General features: G+C 57.4%; 1 protein-coding gene across 5 annotated transcripts in view; it reads right to left on the bottom strand.

The window, feature by feature from the left end:
• The window catches only part of LOC140485993 (H(+)/Cl(-) exchange transporter 4), a 213,875-nt gene that overhangs the window by 108,215 nt on the left and 86,970 nt on the right, over window positions 1-18,690 (bottom strand). For all 5 annotated transcript variants that reach the window (XM_072584493.1, XM_072584497.1, XM_072584492.1 and 2 more), the window contains exon 10: window positions 17,875-18,273. In XM_072584493.1, the coding sequence (XP_072440594.1) occupies window positions 17,875-18,273 (399 nt within the window). The remainder of the gene's footprint in view (window positions 1-17,874; window positions 18,274-18,690) is intronic.

Genomic DNA, 18,690 nt, shown 5'->3' on the forward strand with positions numbered 1-18,690 from the left:
GTGTGTGGTGATAGGGTGTCAGCAGGAGTGTGTGGTGATCGGGTGTGAGCAGGAGTGTGTGGTGATGGGGTGTGAGCAGGAGTGTGTGATGATCGGGTGTGAGCAGGAGTGTGTGGTGATGCGGTGTGAGCAGGAGTGTGTGGTGATCGGGTGTGAGCAGGAGTGTGTGGTGATAGGGTGTGAGCAGGAGTGTGTGATGATCGGGTGTGAGCAGGAGTGTGTGGTGATGGGGTGTGAGCAGGAGTGTGTGGTGATCGGGTGTGAGTAGGAGTGTGTGGTGATGGGGTGTGAGCAGGAGTGTGTGGTGATCGGGTGTGAGCAGGAGTGTGTGGTGATAGGGTGTGAGCAGGAGTGTGTGATGATCGGGTGTGAGCAGGAGTGTGTGGTGATGGGGTGTGAGCAGGAGTGTGTGATGATCGGGTGTGAGCAGGAGTGTGTGGTGATGGGGTGTGAGCAGGAGTGTGTGGTGATGGGGTGTGAGCAGGAGTGTGTGGTGATCGGGTGTGAGTAGGAGTGTGTGGTGATGGGGTGTTAGCAGGAGTGTGTGGTGATCGGGTGTGAGCAGGAGTGTGTGGTGATCGGGTGTGAGACGGAGTGTGTGATGATCGGGTGTGAGCAGGAGTGTGTGGTGATGGGGTGTGAGCAGGAGCACGTGGTGATCGGGTGTGAGCAGGAGTGTGTGATGATCGGGTGTGAGTAGGAGTGTGTGGTGATCGGGAGTGAGCAGGAGTGTGTGGTGATCGGGTGTGAGCAGGAGTGTGTGGTGATGGGATGTGAGCAGGAGTGTGTGGTGATGGGGTGTGAGCAGGAGCACGTGGTGATCGGGTGTGAGTAGGAGTGTGTGGTGATGGAGTGTGAGCAGGAGTGTGTGATGATCGGGTGTGAGTAGGAGTGTGTGGTGATGGGGTGTCAGCAGGAGTGTGTGGTGATGGGGTGTGAGCAGGAGCACGTGGTGATCGGGTGTGAGCAGGAGTGTGTGGTGATCGGGTGTGAGCAGGAGTGTGTGATGATGGGGTGTGAGCAGGAGTGTGTGATGATCGGGTGTCAGCAGGAGTGTGTGGTGATCGGGAGTGAGCAGGAGTGTGTGGTGATGGGGTGTCAGCAGGAGTGTGTGGTGATGGGGTGTGAGCAGGAGTGTGTGATGATCGGGTGTGAGCAGGAGTGTGTGGTGATGGGGTGTGAGCAGGAGTGTGTGGTGATCGGGTGTGAGCAGGAGTGTGTGGTGATCGGGTGTGAGCAGGAGTGTGTGATGATCGGGTGTGAGCAGGAGTGTGTGGTGATCGGGTGTGAGCAGGAGTGTGTGATGATCGGGTGTGAGCAGGAGTGTGTGGTGATCGGGTGTGAGCAGGAGTGTATGATGATCGGGTGTGAGCAGGAGTGTGTGATGATCGGGTGTGAGCAGGAGTGTGTGGTGATGGGGTGTCAGCAGGAGTGTGTGGTGATGGGGTGTGAGCAGGAGTGTGTGATGATCGGGTGTGAGTAGGAGTGTGATGTGATAGGGTGTCAGCAGGAGTGTGTGGTGATCGGGTGTGAGCAGGAGTGTGTGGTGATGGGGTGTGAGCAGGAGTGTGTGGTGATGGGGTGTGAGCAGGAGTGTGTGATGATCGGGTGTGAGCAGGAGTGTGTGGTGATGGGGTGTGAGCAGGAGTGTGTGGTGATCGGGTGTGAGCAGGAGTGTGTGGTGATAAGGTGTGAGCAGGAGTGTGTGATGATCGGGTGTGAGCAGGAGTGTGTGGTGATGGGGTGTGAGCAGGAGTGTGTGGTGATCGGGTGTGAGTAGGAGTGTGTGGTGATGGGGTGTCAGCAGGAGTGTGTGGTGATCAAGTGTGAGCAGGAGCACGTGGTGATCGGGTGTGAGCAGGAGTGTGTGATGATGGGGTGTGAGCAGGAGTGTGTGGTGATCGGGTGTGAGCAGGAGTGTGTGGTGATCGAATCTGAGCAGGAGTGTGTGGTGATGGGGTGTGAGCAGGAGTGTGTGGTGATGGGGTGTGAGCAGGAGTGTGTGGTGATCGGGTGTGAGCAGGAGTGTGTGTTGATGGGGTGTGAGCAGGGGTGTGTGGTGATGGGGTGTCAGCAGGAGTGTGTGGTGATCGGGTGTGAGCAGGAGTGTGTGGTGATGGGGTGTCTGCAGGAGTGTGTGGTGATCGGGTGTGAGCAGGAGTGTGTGGTGATGGGGTGTCAGCAGGAGTGTGTGGTGATCGGGTGTGAGCAGGAGTGTGTGGTGATGGGGTGTCTGCAGGAGTGTGTGGTGATCGGGTGTGAGTCGGAGTGTGTGATGATCGGGTGTGAGCAGGAGTGTGTGGTGATCGGGTGTGAGTAGGAGTGTGTGGTGATGGGGTGTGAGCAGGAGTGTGTGGTGATCGGGTGTGAGCAGGAGTGTGTGGTGATCGAGTCTGAGCAGGAGTGTGTGGTGATGGGGTGGGAGCAGGAGTGTGTGGTGATGGGGTGTGAGCAGGAGTGTGTGGTGATGGGGTGTCAGCAGGAGTGTGTGGTGATCGGGTGTGAGCAGGAGTGTGTGGTGATGGGGTGTGAGCAGGCGTGTGTGATGATCGGGTGTGAGTAGGAGTGTGTGGTGATCGGGTGTCAGCAGGAGTGTGTGATGATGGGGTGTGAGCAGGAGTGTGTGGTGATGGGGTGTGAGCAGGAGTGTGTGGTGATGGGGTGTCAGCAGGAGTGTGTGGTGATCGGGTGTCAGCAGGAGTGTGTGGTGATCGAGTGTGAGCAGGAGTGTGTGGTGATCGGGTGTGAGTAGGAGTGTGTGGTGATGGGGTGTCAGCAGGAGTGTGTGGTGATCGGGTGTGAGCAGGAGTGTGTGGTGATCGGGTGTGAGCAGGAGTGTGTGATGATCGGGTGTGAGCAGGAGTGTGTGGTGATGGGGTGTCAGCAGGAGCACGTGGTGATCGGGTGTGAGCAGGAGTGTGTGGTGATCAGGTGTGAGCAGGAGTGTGTGATGATCGGGTGTGAGCAGGAGTGTATGATGATCGGGTGTGAGTAGGAGTGTGTGGTGATCGGGAGTGAGCAGGAGTGTGTGGTGATCGGGTGTGAGCAGGAGTGTGTGGTGATGGGGTGTGAGCAGGAGTGTGTGGTGATGGGGTGTGAGCAGGAGCACGTGGTGATCGGGTGTGAGTAGGAGTGTGTGGTGATGGAGTGTGAGCAGGAGTGTGTGATGATCGGGTGTGAGTAGGAGTGTGTGGTGATGGGGTGTCAGCAGGAGTGTGTGGTGATGGGGTGTGAGCAGGAGCACGTGGTGATCGGGTGTGAGCAGGAGTGTGTGGTGATCGGGTGTGAGCAGGAGTGTGTGGTGATCGGGAGTGAGCAGGAGTGTGTGGTGATGGGGTGTCAGCAGGAGTGTGTGGTGATGGGGTGTGAGCAGGAGTGTGTGATGATCGGGTGTGAGCAGGAGTGTGTGGTGATGGGGTGTGAGCAGGAGTGTGTGGTGATCGGGTGTGAGCAGGAGTGTGTGATGATCGGGTGTGAGCAGGAGTGTGTGGTGATCGGGTGTGAGCAGGAGTGTGTGGTGATGGGGTGTCAGCAGGAGTGTGTGGTGATGGGGTGTGAGCAGGAGTATGTGATGATCGGGTGTGAGTAGGAGTGTGTGGTGATAGGGTGTCAGCAGGAGTGTGTGGTGATCGGGTGTGAGCAGGAGTGTGTGGTGATGGGGTGTGAGCAGGAGTGTGTGGTGATGGGGTGTGAGCAGGAGTGTGTGATGATCGGGTGTGAGCAGGAGTGTGTGGTGATGCGGTGTGAGCAGGAGTGTGTGGTGATCGGGTGTGAGCAGGAGTGTGTGGTGATAGGGTGTGAGCAGGAGTGTGTGATGATCGGGTGTGAGCAGGAGTGTGTGGTGATGGGGTGTGAGCAGGAGTGTGTGGTGATCGGGTGTGAGTAGGAGTGTGTGGTGATGGGGTGTGAGCAGGAGTGTGTGGTGATCGGGTGTGAGCAGGAGTGTGTGGTGATAGGGTGTGAGCAGGAGTGTGTGATGATCGGGTGTGAGCAGGAGTGTGTGGTGATGGGGTGTGAGCAGGAGTGTGTGATGATCGGGTGTGAGCAGGAGTGTGTGGTGATGGGGTGTGAGCAGGAGTGTGTGGTGATGGGGTGTGAGCAGGAGTGTGTGGTGATCGGGTGTGAGTAGGAGTGTGTGGTGATGGGGTGTCAGCAGGAGTGTGTGGTGATCGGGTGTGAGCAGGAGTGTGTGGTGATCGGGTGTGAGACGGAGTGTGTGATGATCGGGTGTGAGCAGGAGTGTGTGGTGATGGGGTGTGAGCAGGAGCACGTGGTGATCGGGTGTGAGCAGGAGTGTGTGATGATCGGGTGTGAGTAGGAGTGTGTGGTGATCGGGAGTGAGCAGGAGTGTGTGGTGATCGGGTGTGAGCAGGAGTGTGTGGTGATGGGGTGTGAGCAGGAGTGTGTGGTGATCGGGTGTCAGCAGGAGTGTGTGGTGATCGGGTGTGAGCAGGAGTGTGTGGTGATGGGGTGTGAGCAGGAGTGTGTGGTGATCGGGTGTCAGCAGGAGTGTGTGGTGATCGGGTGTGAGCAGGAGTGTGTGGTGATGGGGTGTTAGCAGGAGTGTGTGATGATCGGGTGTGAGCAGGAGTGTGTGGTGATGGGGTGTGAGTAGGAGTGTGTGGTGATGGGGTGTGAGCAGGAGTGTGTGGTGATCGGGTGTGAGCAGGAGTGTGTGATGATCGGGTGTGAGTAGGAGTGTGTGGTGATGGGGTGTGAGTAGGAGTGTGTGGTGATGGGGTGTGAGCAGGAGTGTGTGGTGATCGGGTGTGAGCAGGAGTGTGTGGTGATCGGGTGTGAGCAGGAGTGTGTGGTGATGGGGTGTCAGCAGGAGTGTGTGGTGATCGGGTGTGAGCAGGAGTGTGTGGTGATGGGGTGTCAGCAGGAGTGTGTGGTGATGGGGTGTGAGCAGGCGTGTGTGATGATCGGGTGTGAGTAGGAGTGTGTGGTGATCGGGTGTCAGCAGGAGTGTGTGATGATGGGGTGTGAGCAGGAGTGTGTGGTGATGGGGTGTGAGCAGGAGTGTGTGGTGATGGGGTGTCAGCAGGAGTGTGTGGTGATCGGGTGTCAGCAGGAGTGTGTGGTGATCGAGTGTGAGCAGGAGTGTGTGGTGATCGGGTGTGAGTAGGAGTGTGTGGTGATGGGGTGTCAGCAGGAGTGTGTGGTGATCGGGTGTGAGCAGGAGTGTGTGGTGATCGGGTGTGAGCAGGAGTGTGTGATGATCGGGTGTGAGCAGGAGTGTGTGGTGATGGGGTGTCAGCAGGAGCACGTGGTGATCGGGTGTGAGCAGGAGTGTGTGGTGATCAGGTGTGAGCAGGAGTGTGTGATGATCGGGTGTGAGCAGGAGTGTATGATGATCGGGTGTGAGTAGGAGTGTGTGGTGATCGGGAGTGAGCAGGAGTGTGTGGTGATCGGGTGTGAGCAGGAGTGTGTGGTGATGGGGTGTGAGCAGGAGTGTGTGGTGATGGGGTGTGAGCAGGAGCACGTGGTGATCGGGTGTGAGTAGGAGTGTGTGGTGATGGAGTGTGAGCAGGAGTGTGTGATGATCGGGTGTGAGTAGGAGTGTGTGGTGATGGGGTGTCAGCAGGAGTGTGTGGTGATGGGGTGTGAGCAGGAGCACGTGGTGATCGGGTGTGAGCAGGAGTGTGTGGTGATCGGGTGTGAGCAGGAGTGTGTGATGATCGGGTGTCAGCAGGAGTGTGTGGTGATCGGGAGTGAGCAGGAGTGTGTGGTGATGGGGTGTCAGCAGGAGTGTGTGGTGATGGGGTGTGAGCAGGAGTGTGTGATGATCGGGTGTGAGCAGGAGTGTGTGGTGATGGGGTGTGAGCAGGAGTGTGTGGTGATCGGGTGTGAGCAGGAGTGTGTGATGATCGGGTGTGAGCAGGAGTGTGTGGTGATCGGGTGTGAGCAGGAGTGTGTGGTGATGGGGTGTCAGCAGGAGTGTGTGGTGATGGGGTGTGAGCAGGAGTATGTGATGATCGGGTGTGAGTAGGAGTGTGTGGTGATAGGGTGTCAGCAGGAGTGTGTGGTGATCGGGTGTGAGCAGGAGTGTGTGGTGATGGGGTGTGAGCAGGAGTGTGTGATGATCGGGTGTGAGCAGGAGTGTGTGGTGATGCGGTGTGAGCAGGAGTGTGTGGTGATCGGGTGTGAGCAGGAGTGTGTGGTGATAGGGTGTGAGCAGGAGTGTGTGATGATCGGGTGTGAGCAGGAGTGTGTGGTGATGGGGTGTGAGCAGGAGTGTGTGGTGATCGGGTGTGAGTAGGAGTGTGTGGTGATGGGGTGTGAGCAGGAGTGTGTGGTGATCGGGTGTGAGCAGGAGTGTGTGGTGATAGGGTGTGAGCAGGAGTGTGTGATGATCGGGTGTGAGCAGGAGTGTGTGGTGATGGGGTGTGAGCAGGAGTGTGTGATGATCGGGTGTGAGCAGGAGTGTGTGGTGATGGGGTGTGAGCAGGAGTGTGTGGTGATGGGGTGTGAGCAGGAGTGTGTGGTGATCGGGTGTGAGTAGGAGTGTGTGGTGATGGGGTGTTAGCAGGAGTGTGTGGTGATCGGGTGTGAGCAGGAGTGTGTGGTGATCGGGTGTGAGACGGAGTGTGTGATGATCGGGTGTGAGCAGGAGTGTGTGGTGATGGGGTGTGAGCAGGAGCACGTGGTGATCGGGTGTGAGCAGGAGTGTGTGATGATCGGGTGTGAGTAGGAGTGTGTGGTGATCGGGAGTGAGCAGGAGTGTGTGGTGATCGGGTGTGAGCAGGAGTGTGTGGTGATGGGATGTGAGCAGGAGTGTGTGGTGATGGGGTGTGAGCAGGAGCACGTGGTGATCGGGTGTGAGTAGGAGTGTGTGGTGATGGAGTGTGAGCAGGAGTGTGTGATGATCGGGTGTGAGTAGGAGTGTGTGGTGATGGGGTGTCAGCAGGAGTGTGTGGTGATGGGGTGTGAGCAGGAGCACGTGGTGATCGGGTGTGAGCAGGAGTGTGTGGTGATCGGGTGTGAGCAGGAGTGTGTGATGATGGGGTGTGAGCAGGAGTGTGTGATGATCGGGTGTCAGCAGGAGTGTGTGGTGATCGGGAGTGAGCAGGAGTGTGTGGTGATGGGGTGTCAGCAGGAGTGTGTGGTGATGGGGTGTGAGCAGGAGTGTGTGATGATCGGGTGTGAGCAGGAGTGTGTGGTGATGGGGTGTGAGCAGGAGTGTGTGGTGATCGGGTGTGAGCAGGAGTGTGTGATGATCGGGTGTGAGCAGGAGTGTGTGGTGATCGGGTGTGAGCAGGAGTGTGTGATGATCGGGTGTGAGCAGGAGTGTGTGGTGATCGGGTGTGAGCAGGAGTGTATGATGATCGGGTGTGAGCAGGAGTGTGTGATGATCGGGTGTGAGCAGGAGTGTGTGGTGATGGGGTGTCAGCAGGAGTGTGTGGTGATGGGGTGTGAGCAGGAGTGTGTGATGATCGGGTGTGAGTAGGAGTGTGATGTGATAGGGTGTCAGCAGGAGTGTGTGGTGATCGGGTGTGAGCAGGAGTGTGTGGTGATGGGGTGTGAGCAGGAGTGTGTGGTGATGGGGTGTGAGCAGGAGTGTGTGATGATCGGGTGTGAGCAGGAGTGTGTGGTGATGGGGTGTGAGCAGGAGTGTGTGGTGATCGGGTGTGAGCAGGAGTGTGTGGTGATAAGGTGTGAGCAGGAGTGTGTGATGATCGGGTGTGAGCAGGAGTGTGTGGTGATGGGGTGTGAGCAGGAGTGTGTGGTGATCGGGTGTGAGTAGGAGTGTGTGGTGATGGGGTGTCAGCAGGAGTGTGTGGTGATCAAGTGTGAGCAGGAGCACGTGGTGATCGGGTGTGAGCAGGAGTGTGTGGTGATCGGGTGTGAGCAGGAGTGTGTGATGATGGGGTGTGAGCAGGAGTGTGTGGTGATCGGGTGTGAGCAGGAGTGTGTGGTGATCGAGTCTGAGCAGGAGTGTGTGGTGATGGGGTGGGAGCAGGAGTGTGTGGTGATGGGGTGTGAGCAGGAGTGTGTGGTGATGGGGTGTCTGCAGGAGTGTGTGGTGATCGGGTGTGAGTCGGAGTGTGTGATGATCGGGTGTGAGCAGGAGTGTGTGGTGATCGGGTGTGAGTAGGAGTGTGTGGTGATGGGGTGTCAGCAGGAGTGTGTGATGATCGGGTGTGAGCAGGAGTGTGTGGTGATCGGGTGTGAGTAGGAGTGTGTGGTGATCGGGTGTGAGCAGGAGTGTGTGGTGATCGGGTGTGAGACGGAGTGTGTGATGATCGGGTGTGAGCAGGAGTGTGTGGTGATCGGGTGTGAGACGGAGTGTGTGGTGATCGGGTGTGAGCAGGAGTGTGTGGTGATCGGGTGTGAGCAGGAGTGTGTGATGATTGGGTGTCAGCCGGAGTGTGTGATGATCGGGTGTGAGTAGGAGTGTGTGGTGATCGGGTGTGAGCAGGAGTGTGTGGTGATCGGGTGTGAGACGGAGTGTGTGATAATCGGGTGTGAGCAGGAGTGTGTGATGATCGGGTGTGAGCAGGAGTGTGTGGTGATCGGGTGTGAGTCGGAGTGTGTGATGATCGGGTGTGAGCAGGGGTGTGTGATGATTGGGTGTCAGCAGGAGTGTGTGGTGATGGGGTGTGAGCAGGAGTGTGTGGTGATGGGGTGTGAGCAGGAGTGTGTGGTGATCGGGTGTGAGCAGGAGTGTGTGGTGATGGGGTGTGAGCAGGAGTGTGTGGTGATGGGGTGTGAGCAGGAGTGTGTGGTGATCGGGAGTGAGCAGGAGTGTGTGGTGATGGGGTGTGAGCAGGAGTGTGTGGTGATGGGGTGTGAGCAGGAGTGTGTGGTGATGGGGTGTCAGCAGGAGTGTGTGATGATCGGGTGTGAGTCGGAGTGTGTGGTGATCGGGTGTGAGCAGGAGTGTGTGGTGATCGGGTGTGAGCAGGAGTGTGTGGTGATGGGGTGTGAGCAGGAGTGTGTGATGATCGGGTGTTAGTCGGAGTGTGTGGTGATCGGGTGTGAGTCGGAGAGTGTGGTGATCGGGTGTGAGCAGGAGTGTGTGGTGATGGGGTGTGAGCAGGGGTGTGTGGTGATGGGGTGTCAGCAGGAGTGTGTGGTGATCGGGTGTGAGCAGGAGTGTGTGATGATCGGGTGTGAGCAGGAGTGTGTGGTGATCGGGTGTGAGCAGGAGTGTGTGGTGATGGGGTGTCACCAGGAGTGTGTGGTGATGGGGTGTGAGCAGGAGTGTGTGGTGATGGGGTGTGAGGGGGAGTGTGTGGTGATCGGGTGTCAGCAGGAGTGTGTGGTGATCGGGTGTGAGCAGGAGTGTGTGGTGATGGGGTGTGAGCAGGAGTGTGTGGTGATCGGGTGTCAGCAGGAGTGTGTGGTGATGGGGTGTCAGCAGGAGTGTGTGGTGATCGGGTGTGAGCAGGAGTGTGTGGTGATGGGGTGTTAGCAGGAGTGTGTGATGATCGGGTGTGAGCAGGAGTGTGTGATGATCGGGTGTGAGTAGGAGTGTGTGGTGATGGGGTGGGAGCAGGAGTGTGTGGTGATCGGGTGTGAGCAGGAGTGTGTGGTGATGGGGTGTGAGTAGGAGTGTGTGGTGATGGGGTGTGAGCAGGAGTGTGTGGTGATCGGGTGTGAGCAGGAGTGTGTGGTGATGGGGTGTCAGCAGGAGTGTGTGATGATCGGGTGTGAGTCGGAGTGTGTGGTGATCGGGTGTGAGCAGGAGTGTGTGGTGATCGGGTGTGAGCAGGAGTGTGTGGTGATGGGGTGTGAGCAGGAGTGTGTGATGATCGGGTGTTAGTCGGAGTGTGTGGTGATCGGGTGTGAGTCGGAGAGTGTGGTGATCGGGTGTGAGCAGGAGTGTGTGGTGATGGGGTGTGAGCAGGGGTGTGTGGTGATGGGGTGTCAGCAGGAGTGTGTGGTGATCGGGTGTGAGCAAGAGTGTGTGATGATCGGGTGTGAGCAGGAGTGTGTGGTGATCGGGTGTGAGCAGGAGTGTGTGGTGATGGGGTGTCAGCAGGAGTGTGTGGTGATGGGGTGTGAGCAGGAGTGTGTGGTGATCGGGTGTGAGCAGGAGTGTGTGGTGATGGGGTGTCAGCAGGAGTGTGTGGTGATGGGGTGTCAGCAGGAGTGTGTGGTGATGGGGTGTGAGCAGGAGTGTGTGGTGATGGGGTGTGAGGGGGAGTGTGTGGTGATCGGGTGTCAGCAGGAGTGTGTGGTGATCGGGTGTGAGCAGGAGTGTGTGGTGATGGGGTGTCAGCAGGAGTGTGTGGTGATCGGGTGTGAGCAGGAGTGTGTGGTGATGGGGTGTTAGCAGGAGTGTGATGATCGGGTGTGAGCAGGAGTGTGTGGTGATGGGGTGTGAGTAGGAGTGTGTGGTGATGGGGTGTGAGCAGGAGTGTGTGGTGATCGGGTGTGAGCAGGAGTGTGTGGTGATGGGGTGTGAGTAGGAGTGTGTGGTGATGGGGTGTGAGCAGGAGTGTGTGGTGATCGGGTGTGAGCAGGAGTGTGTGGTGATGGGGTGTCAGCAGGAGTGTGTGGTGATCGGGTGTGAGCAGGAGTGTGTGGTGATGGGGTGTCAGCAGGAGTGTGTGGTGATGGGGTGTGAGCAGGCGTGTGTGATGATCGGGTGTGAGTAGGAGTGTGTGGTGATGGGGTGTCAGCAGGAGTGTGTGATGATGGGGTGTGAGCAGGAGTGTGTGGTGATGGGATGTGAGCAGGAGTGTGTGGTGATGGGGTGTCAGCAGGAGTGTGTGGTGATCGGGTGTCAGCAGGAGTGTGTGGTGATCGAGTGTGAGCAGGAGTGTGTGGTGATCGGGTGTGAGTAGGAGTGTGTGGTGATGGGGTGTCAGCAGGTGTGTGTGGTGATCGGGTGTGAGCAGGAGTGTGTGGTGATCGGGTGTGAGCAGGAGTGTGTGATGATCGGGTGTGAGCAGGAGTGTGTGGTGATGGGGTGTCAGCAGGAGCACGTGGTGATCGGGTGTGAGCAGGAGTGTGTGGTGATCAGGTGTGAGCAGGAGTGTGTGATGATCGGGTGTGAGCAGGAGTGTATGATGATCGGGTGTGAGTAGGAGTGTGTGGTGATCGGGAGTGAGCAGGAGTGTGTGGTGATCGGGTGTGAGCAGGAGTGTGTGGTGATGGGGTGTGAGCAGGAGTGTGTGGTGATGGGGTGTGAGCAGGAGCACGTGGTGATCGGGTGTGAGTAGGAGTGTGTGGTGATGGAGTGTGAGCAGGAGTGTGTGATGATCGGGTGTGAGTAGGAGTGTGTGGTGATGGGGTGTCAGCAGGAGTGTGTGGTGATGGGGTGTGAGCAGGAGCACGTGGTGATCGGGTGTGAGCAGGAGTGTGTGGTGATCGGGTGTGAGCAGGAGTGTGTGATGATCGGGTGTCAGCAGGAGTGTGTGGTGATCGGGAGTGAGCAGGAGTGTGTGGTGATGGGGTGTCAGCAGGAGTGTGTGGTGATGGGGTGTGAGCAGGAGTGTGTGATGATCGGGTGTGAGCAGGAGTGTGTGGTGATGGGGTGTGAGCAGGAGTGTGTGGTGATCGGGTGTGAGCAGGAGTGTGTGATGATCGGGTGTGAGCAGGAGTGTGTGGTGATCGGGTGTGAGCAGGAGTGTGTGGTGATGGGGTGTCAGCAGGAGTGTGTGGTGATGGGGTGTGAGCAGGAGTGTGTGATGATTGGGTGTGAGTAGGAGTGTGTGGTGATAGGGTGTCAGCAGGAGTGTGTGGTGATCGGGTGTGAGCAGGAGTGTGTGGTGATGGGGTGTGAGCAGGAGTGTGTGATGATCGGGTGTGAGCAGGAGTGTGTGGTGATGCGGTGTGAGCAGGAGTGTGTGGTGATCGGGTGTGAGCAGGAGTGTGTGGTGATAGGGTGTGAGCAGGAGTGTGTGATGATCGGGTGTGAGCAGGAGTGTGTGGTGATGGGGTGTGAGCAGGAGTGTGTGGTGATCGGGTGTGAGTAGGAGTGTGTGGTGATGGGGTGTGAGCAGGAGGGTGTGGTGATCGGGTGTGAGCAGGAGTGTGTGGTGATAGGGTGTGAGCAGGAGTGTGTGATGATCGGGTGTGAGCAGGAGTGTGTGGTGATGGGGTGTGAGCAGGAGTGTGTGATGATCGGGTGTGAGCAGGAGTGTGTGGTGATGGGGTGTGAGCAGGAGTGTGTGGTGATGGGGTGTGAGCAGGAGTGTGTGGTGATCAAGTGTGAGCAGGAGCACGTGGTGATCGGGTGTGAGCAGGAGTGTGTGGTGATCGGGTGTGAGCAGGGGTGTGTGAGGATTGGGTGTCAGCAGGAGTGTGTGGTGATCGGGTGTGAGCAGGAGTGTGTGGTGATCGAGTCTGAGCAGGAGTGTGTGGTGATGGGGTGTGAGCAGGAGTGTGTGGTGATGGGGTGTCAGCAGGAGTGTGTGATGATCGGGTGTGAGTCGGAGTGTGTGATGATCGGGTGTGAGCAGGAGTGTGTGGTGATCGGGTGTGAGCAGGAGTGTGTGGTGATGGGGTGTGAGCAGGAGTGTGTGGTGATCGGGTGTGAGCAGGAGTGTGTGATGATCGGGTGTGAGCAGGAGTGTGTGGTGATGGGGTGTCAGCAGGAGTGTGTGATGATCGGGTGTGAGCAGGAGTGTGTGGTGATGGGGTGTGAGCAGGAGTGTGTGGTGATGGGGTGTCAGCAGGAGTGTGTGATGATCGGGTGTGAGTCGGAGTGTGTGATGATCGGGTGTGAGCAGGAGTGTGTGGTGATCGGGTGTGAGTAGGAGTGTGTGGTGATGGGGTGTGAGCAGGAGTGTGTGGTGATCGGGTGTGAGCAGCAGTGTGTGATGATCGGGTGTGAGCAGGAGTGTGTGGTGATGGGGTGTCAGCAGGAGTGTGTGATGATCGGGTGTGAGCAGGAGTGTGTGATGATCGGGTGTGAGTAGGAGTGTGTGGTGATCGGGTGTGAGCAGGAGTGTGTGGTGATCGGGTGTGAGCAGGAGTGTGTGGTGATGGGGTGTGAGCAGGAGTGTGTGGTGATGGGGTGTCAGCAGGAGTGTGTGATGATCGGGTGTGAGTCGGAGTGTGTGGTGATCGGGTGTGAGCAGGAGTGTGTGGCGATCGGGTGTGAGCAGGAGTGTGTGGTGATGGTGTGTGAGCAGGAGTGTGTGGTGATCGGGTGTGAGCAGGAGTGTGTGGTGATGGGGTGTCAGCAGGAGTGTGTGATGATCGGGTGTGAGTCGGAGTGTGTGGTGATCGGGTGTGAGCAGGAGTGTGTGGTGATCGGGTGTGAGTAGGAGTGTGTGGTGATGGGGTGTGAGCAGGAGTGTGTGGTGATGGGGTGTGAGCAGGAGTGTGTGGTGATGGGGTGTCAGCAGGAGTGTGTGATGATCGGGTGTGAGTCGGAGTGTGTGGTGATCGGGTGTGAGTCGGAGTGTGTGATGATCGGGTGTGAGCAGGAGTGTGTGGTGATCGGGTGTGAGCAGGAGTGTGTGATGATCGGGTGTGAGCAGGAGTGTGTGGTGATCGGGTGTGAGCAGGAGTGTGTGGTGATGGGGTGTGAGCAGGAGTGTGTGGTGATGGGGTGTCAGCAGGAGTGTGTGATGATCGGGTGTGAGTCGGAGTGTGTGGTGATCGGGTGTGAGCAGGAGTGTGTGGTGATCGGGTGTGAGCAGGAGTGTGTGGTGATCGGGTGTGAGCAGCAGTGTGTGGTGATCGAGTCTGAGCAGGAGTGTGTGGTGATGGGGTGTGAGCAGGAGTGTGTGGTGATGGGGTGTGAGCAGGAGTGTGTGGTGATGGGGTGTCTGCAGGAGTGTGTGGTGATCGGGTGTGAGCAGGAGTGTGTGGTGATGGGGTGTGAGCAGGAGTGTGTGGTGATGGTGTGTGAGCAGGAGTGTGTGGTGATCGGGTGTGAGCAGGAGTGTGTGGTGATCGAGTCTGAGCAGGAGTGTGTGGTGATGGGGTGTGAGCAGGAGTGTGTGGTGATGGGGTGTCTGCAGGAGTGTGTGGTGATCGGGTGTGAGCAGGAGTGTGTGGTGATCGGGTGTGAGCAGGAGTGTGTGGTGATCGAGTCTGAGCTGGAGTGTGTGATGATCGGGTGTGAGTCGGAGTGTGTGGTGATCGGGTGTGAGCAGGAGTGTGTGGTGATCGGGTGTGAGTAGGAGTGTGTGGTGATGGGGTGTGAGCAGGAGTGTGTGGTGATGGGGTGTGAGCAGGAGTGTGTGGTGATGGGGTGTCAGCAGGAGTGTGTGATGATCGGGTGTGAGTCGGAGTGTGTGGTGATCGGGTCTGAGCAGGAGTGTGTGGTGATGGTGTGTCAGCAGGAGTGTGTGGTGATCGGGTGTGAGCAGGAGTGTGTGGTGATGGGGTGTGAGCAGGAGTGTGTGGTGATGGGGTGTCAGCAGGAGTGTGTGATGATCGGGTGTGAGTCGGAGTGTGTGGTGATCGGGTGTGAGCAGGAGTGTGTGGTGATCGGGTGTGAGCAGGAGTGTGTGGTGATGGGGTGTCAGCAGGAGTGTGTGGTGATGGGGTGTGAGCAGGGGTGTGTGGTGATGGGGTGTGAGCAGGAGTGTGTGGTGATCGGGTGTGAGCAGGAGTGTGTGGTGATCGGGTGTCAGCAGGAGTGTGTGATGATCGGGTGTGAGCAGGAGTGTGTGGTGATCGGGTGTGAGCAGGAGTGTGTGGTGATGGGGTGTGAGCAGGAGTGTGTGGTGATCGGGTGTGATCAGGAGTGTGTGGTGATGGGGTGTCAGCAGGAGTGTGTGGTGATCGGGTGTGAGCAGGAGTGTGTGGTGATGGGGTGTCAGCAGGAGTGTGTGGTGATCGGGTGTGAGCAGGGGTGTGTGGTGATCGGGTGTGAGCAGGAGTGTGTGGTGATGGGGTGTCAGCAGGAGTGTGTGGTGATCGGGTGTGAGCAGGAGTGTGTGGTGATGGGGTGTCAGCAGGTGTGTGTGATGATCGGGTGTGAGCAGGAGTGTGTGGTGATCGGGTGTGAGCAGGAGTGTGTGGTGATCGAGTGTGAGCAGGAGTCTGTGGTGATGGGGTGTGAGCAGGAGTGTGTGGTGATGGGGTGTGAGCAGGAGTGTGTGGTGATCGGGTGTGAGCAGGAGTGTGTGGTGATCGGGTGTGAGCAGGAGTCTGTGGTGATGGGGTGTGAGCAGGAGTGTGTGGTGATGGGGTGTGAGCAGGAGTGTGTGGTGATGGGGTGTGAGCAGGATTGTGTGGTGATGGGGTGTCAGCAGGAGTGTGTGGTGATCAAGTGTGAGCAGGAGCACGTGGTGATCGGGTGTGAGCAGGAGTGTGTGGTGATGGGGTGTGAGCAGGATTGTGTGGTGATGGGGTGTCAGCAGGAGCACGTGGTGATCGGGTGTGAGCAGGAGTGTGTGGTGATAGGGTGTGAGCAGGAGTGTGTGGTGATCGGGTGTGAGCAGGAGTGTGTGGTGATGGGGTGTGAGCAGGAGATGTGGTGATCGGGTGTGAGCAGGAGTGTGTGGTGATGGGGTGTCAGCAGGAGTGTGTGGTGATCGGGTGTGAGCAGCAGTGTGTGGTGATGGGGTGTCAGCAGGAGTGTGTGGTGATGGGGTGTGAGCAGGAGTGTGTGGTGATGGGGTGTCAGCAGGAGTGTGTGGTGATCGGGTGTGAGCAGGAGTGTGTGGTGATCGAGTCTGAGCAGGAGTGTGTGGTGATGGGGTGTGAGCAGGAGTGTGTGATTATCGGGTGTGAGCAGGAGTGTGTGGTGATCGGGTGTGAGCAGGAGTGTGTGATGATCGGGTGTGAGCAGGAGTGTGTGGTGATCGGGTGTGAGCAGGAGTGTGTGGTGATGGGGTGTGAGCAGGAGTGTGTGGTGATGGGGTGTCTGCAGGAGTGTGTGATGATCGGGTGTGAGTCGGAGTGTGTGGTGATCGGGTGTGAGCAGGAGTGTGTGGTGATCGGGTGTGAGCAGGAGTGTGTGGTGATGGTGTGTGAGCAGGAGTGTGTGGTGATCGGGTGTGAGCAGGAGTGTGTGGTGATGGGGTGTCAGCAGGAGTGTGTGATGATCGGGTGTGAGTCGGAGTGTGTGGTGATCGGGTGTGAGCAGGAGTGTGTGGTGATCGGGTGTGAGTAGGAGTGTGTGGTGATCGGGTGTGAGCAGGAGTGTGTGGTGATGGGGTGTGAGCAGGAGTGTGTGGTGATGGGGTGTCAGCAGGAGTGTGTGATGATCGGGTGTGAGCAGGAGTGTGTGGTGATCGGGTGTGAGCAGGAGTGTGTGGTGATGGTGTGTCAGCAGGAGTGTGTGGTGATCGGGTGTGAGCAGGAGTGTGTGGTGATGGGGTGTGAGCAGGAGTGTGTGGTGATGGGGTGTCAGCAGGAGTGTGTGGTGATCGGGTGTGAGCAGGAGTGTGTGGTGATCGGGTGTGAGCAGGAGTGTGTGGTGATGGGGTGTCAGCAGGAGTGTGTGGTGATCGGGTGTGAGCAGGAGTGTGTGGTGATGGGGTGTCAGCAGGTGTGTGTGATGATCGGGTGTGAGCAGGAGTGTGTGGTGATCGGGTGTGAGCAGGAGTGTGTAGTGATCGAGTGTGAGCAGGAGTCTGTGGTGATGGGGTGTGAGCAGGAGTGTGTGGTGATGGGGTGTGAGCAGGAGTCTGTGGTGATGGGGTGTGAGCAGGAGTGTGTGGTGATGGGGTGTGAGCAGGAGTGTGTGGTGATCGGGTGTGAGCAGGAGTGTGTGGTGATCGGGTGTGAGCAGGAGTCTGTGGTGATGGGGTGTGAGCAGGAGTGTGTGGTGATGGGGTGTGAGCAGGAGTGTGTGGTGATCAAGTGTGAGCAGGAGCACGTGGTGATCGGGTGTGAGCAGGAGTGTGTGGTGATGGGGTGTGAGCAGGAGTGTGTGGTGATGGGGTGTCAGCAGGAGCACGTGGTGATCGGGTGTGAGCAGGAGTGTGTGGTGATCGGGTGTGAGCAGGAGTGTGTGGTGATGGGGTGTGAGCAGGAGATGTGGTGATCGGGTGTGAGCAGGAGTGTGTGGTGATGGGGTGTCAGCAGGAGTGTGTGGTGATCGGGTGTGAGCAGGAGTGTGTGGTGATGGGGTGTCAGCAGGAGTGTGTGGTGATGGGGTGTCAGCAGGAGTGTGTGGTGATCGGGTGTCAGCAGGAGTGTGTGGTGATCGGGTGTGAGCAGGAGTGTGTGGTGATGGGGTGTCAGCAGGAGTGTGTGGTGATCGGGTGTGAGCAGGAGTGTGTGGTGATCGGGTGTGAGCAGGAGTGTGTGGTGATGGGGTGTCAGCAGGAGTGTGTGGTGATCGGGTGTGAGCAGGAGTGCGTGGTGATGGGGTGTCAGCAGGAGTGTGTGGTGATCGGGTGTGAGCAGGAGTGTGTGGTGATGGGGTGTCAGCAGGAGTGTGTGGTGATCGGGTGTGAGCAGGAGTGTGTGGTGATGGGGTGTCAGCAGGAGTGTGTGGTGATCGGGTGTGAGCAGGAGTGCGTGGTGATGGGGTGTCACCTTACAGACTTGCTTCGCTTTGAGTGTTTTACGTTGAGGCGAGTTGTTGGTGCTGGTCTCGAGCCATGCTCCAGGCACTCCTGGCAATAGGCTAAATGTGTGAATTCAGAGCAGCCCATTCAGCCCCCCATGCGAGCTCTGCCACTCTACAAGGTCATTGCTGATTAGATTATGCTTTCTAACTGTGCCCTCTAACTGTGCGCTCTTGCTGTTAGAGGGCACAGTTAAAGGGCACAATCTGATCAGCAACGCCCTTATAGAGTGGCAGAGCACGCATGGGGGGCTGAATGGGCTGCTCTGAATTCACACATTTAGCCTATTGCCAGGAGTGCCTGGAGCATGGCTCGAGACCAGCACCAACAACTCGCCTCAACGTAAAACACTCAAAGCGAAGCAAGTCTATAAGGCTCAATTCTGGGCTGAATCCATGCAATGTAATAATAACATGCACTAAGCTGGAAAACTCACTGATTGCAGGAATGAGATCCCTTCTTTGGACGAAGCCAATGAGCCGCTCCGATTCCTTGGTGACGACCACAGGGAAGCCATTGTAGTCCGTGTCTTTAATAAGGGTCTCCACATCCTCCACGGTCATGCTGCCTTGGGTCAGCACTGAGAGTGGGGGCTCAGTTCGTCTGGGTCTCATCACGTCAGTGGCCAGGGTCCGGTGCCTGAACTCATCCTTTGAATCCAAGAAAGGGTAGCCATTCAAGTGGATGTGTGCTTCGTAGATACCCACTTTCCCAAAGGCATCTGCCACCCACTTGCTGGTCACTGCTGCAGCCATTAACGGGACAATGTACTCCAATCCACCGGTTAGCTCAAACATGATCACAACCAGGGACACTGTCATACGAGTGACTCCACCTGCGGCAAAATTGTCAAGAGCTAGAACAAGGCACTTTAAACATTTTGGATAAAATCAGTGGCTCAACCAGTGAGAAAGTGATAAAGCTGGCCCAGTATTTATTCTTAAATTCTCCTCCTTGTGTTCAAATCCCTTCACAGCCTACTATCCTGTCTCGGTAAGCCCCTTCACCTGAAATCTCTGCACTCTCACACCTCCGGTCTCTTGTGCACCTGTGATGTTCTCTGCTCCTTTGGTGGTGTCCCATTCAGCTCCAGGATTCCCTCTCTAACCCTTTGCAGCTTCCCGCTCTCTGTCTCCTTTCAGTCAATCCCACTTCTTCCAACTTTTGACCAAGATTCTCCTGTTTCCATCTGTGCCTTGGTGTCAAGTTTTACTTGTCTGATTACCCAATTTGCGATATTTAACTGTGTCAA

Source organism: Chiloscyllium punctatum, chromosome 15, assembly GCF_047496795.1.
Source record: "Chiloscyllium punctatum isolate Juve2018m chromosome 15, sChiPun1.3, whole genome shotgun sequence".
Classification (NCBI taxonomy): Eukaryota; Metazoa; Chordata; class Chondrichthyes; order Orectolobiformes; family Hemiscylliidae; genus Chiloscyllium; species Chiloscyllium punctatum.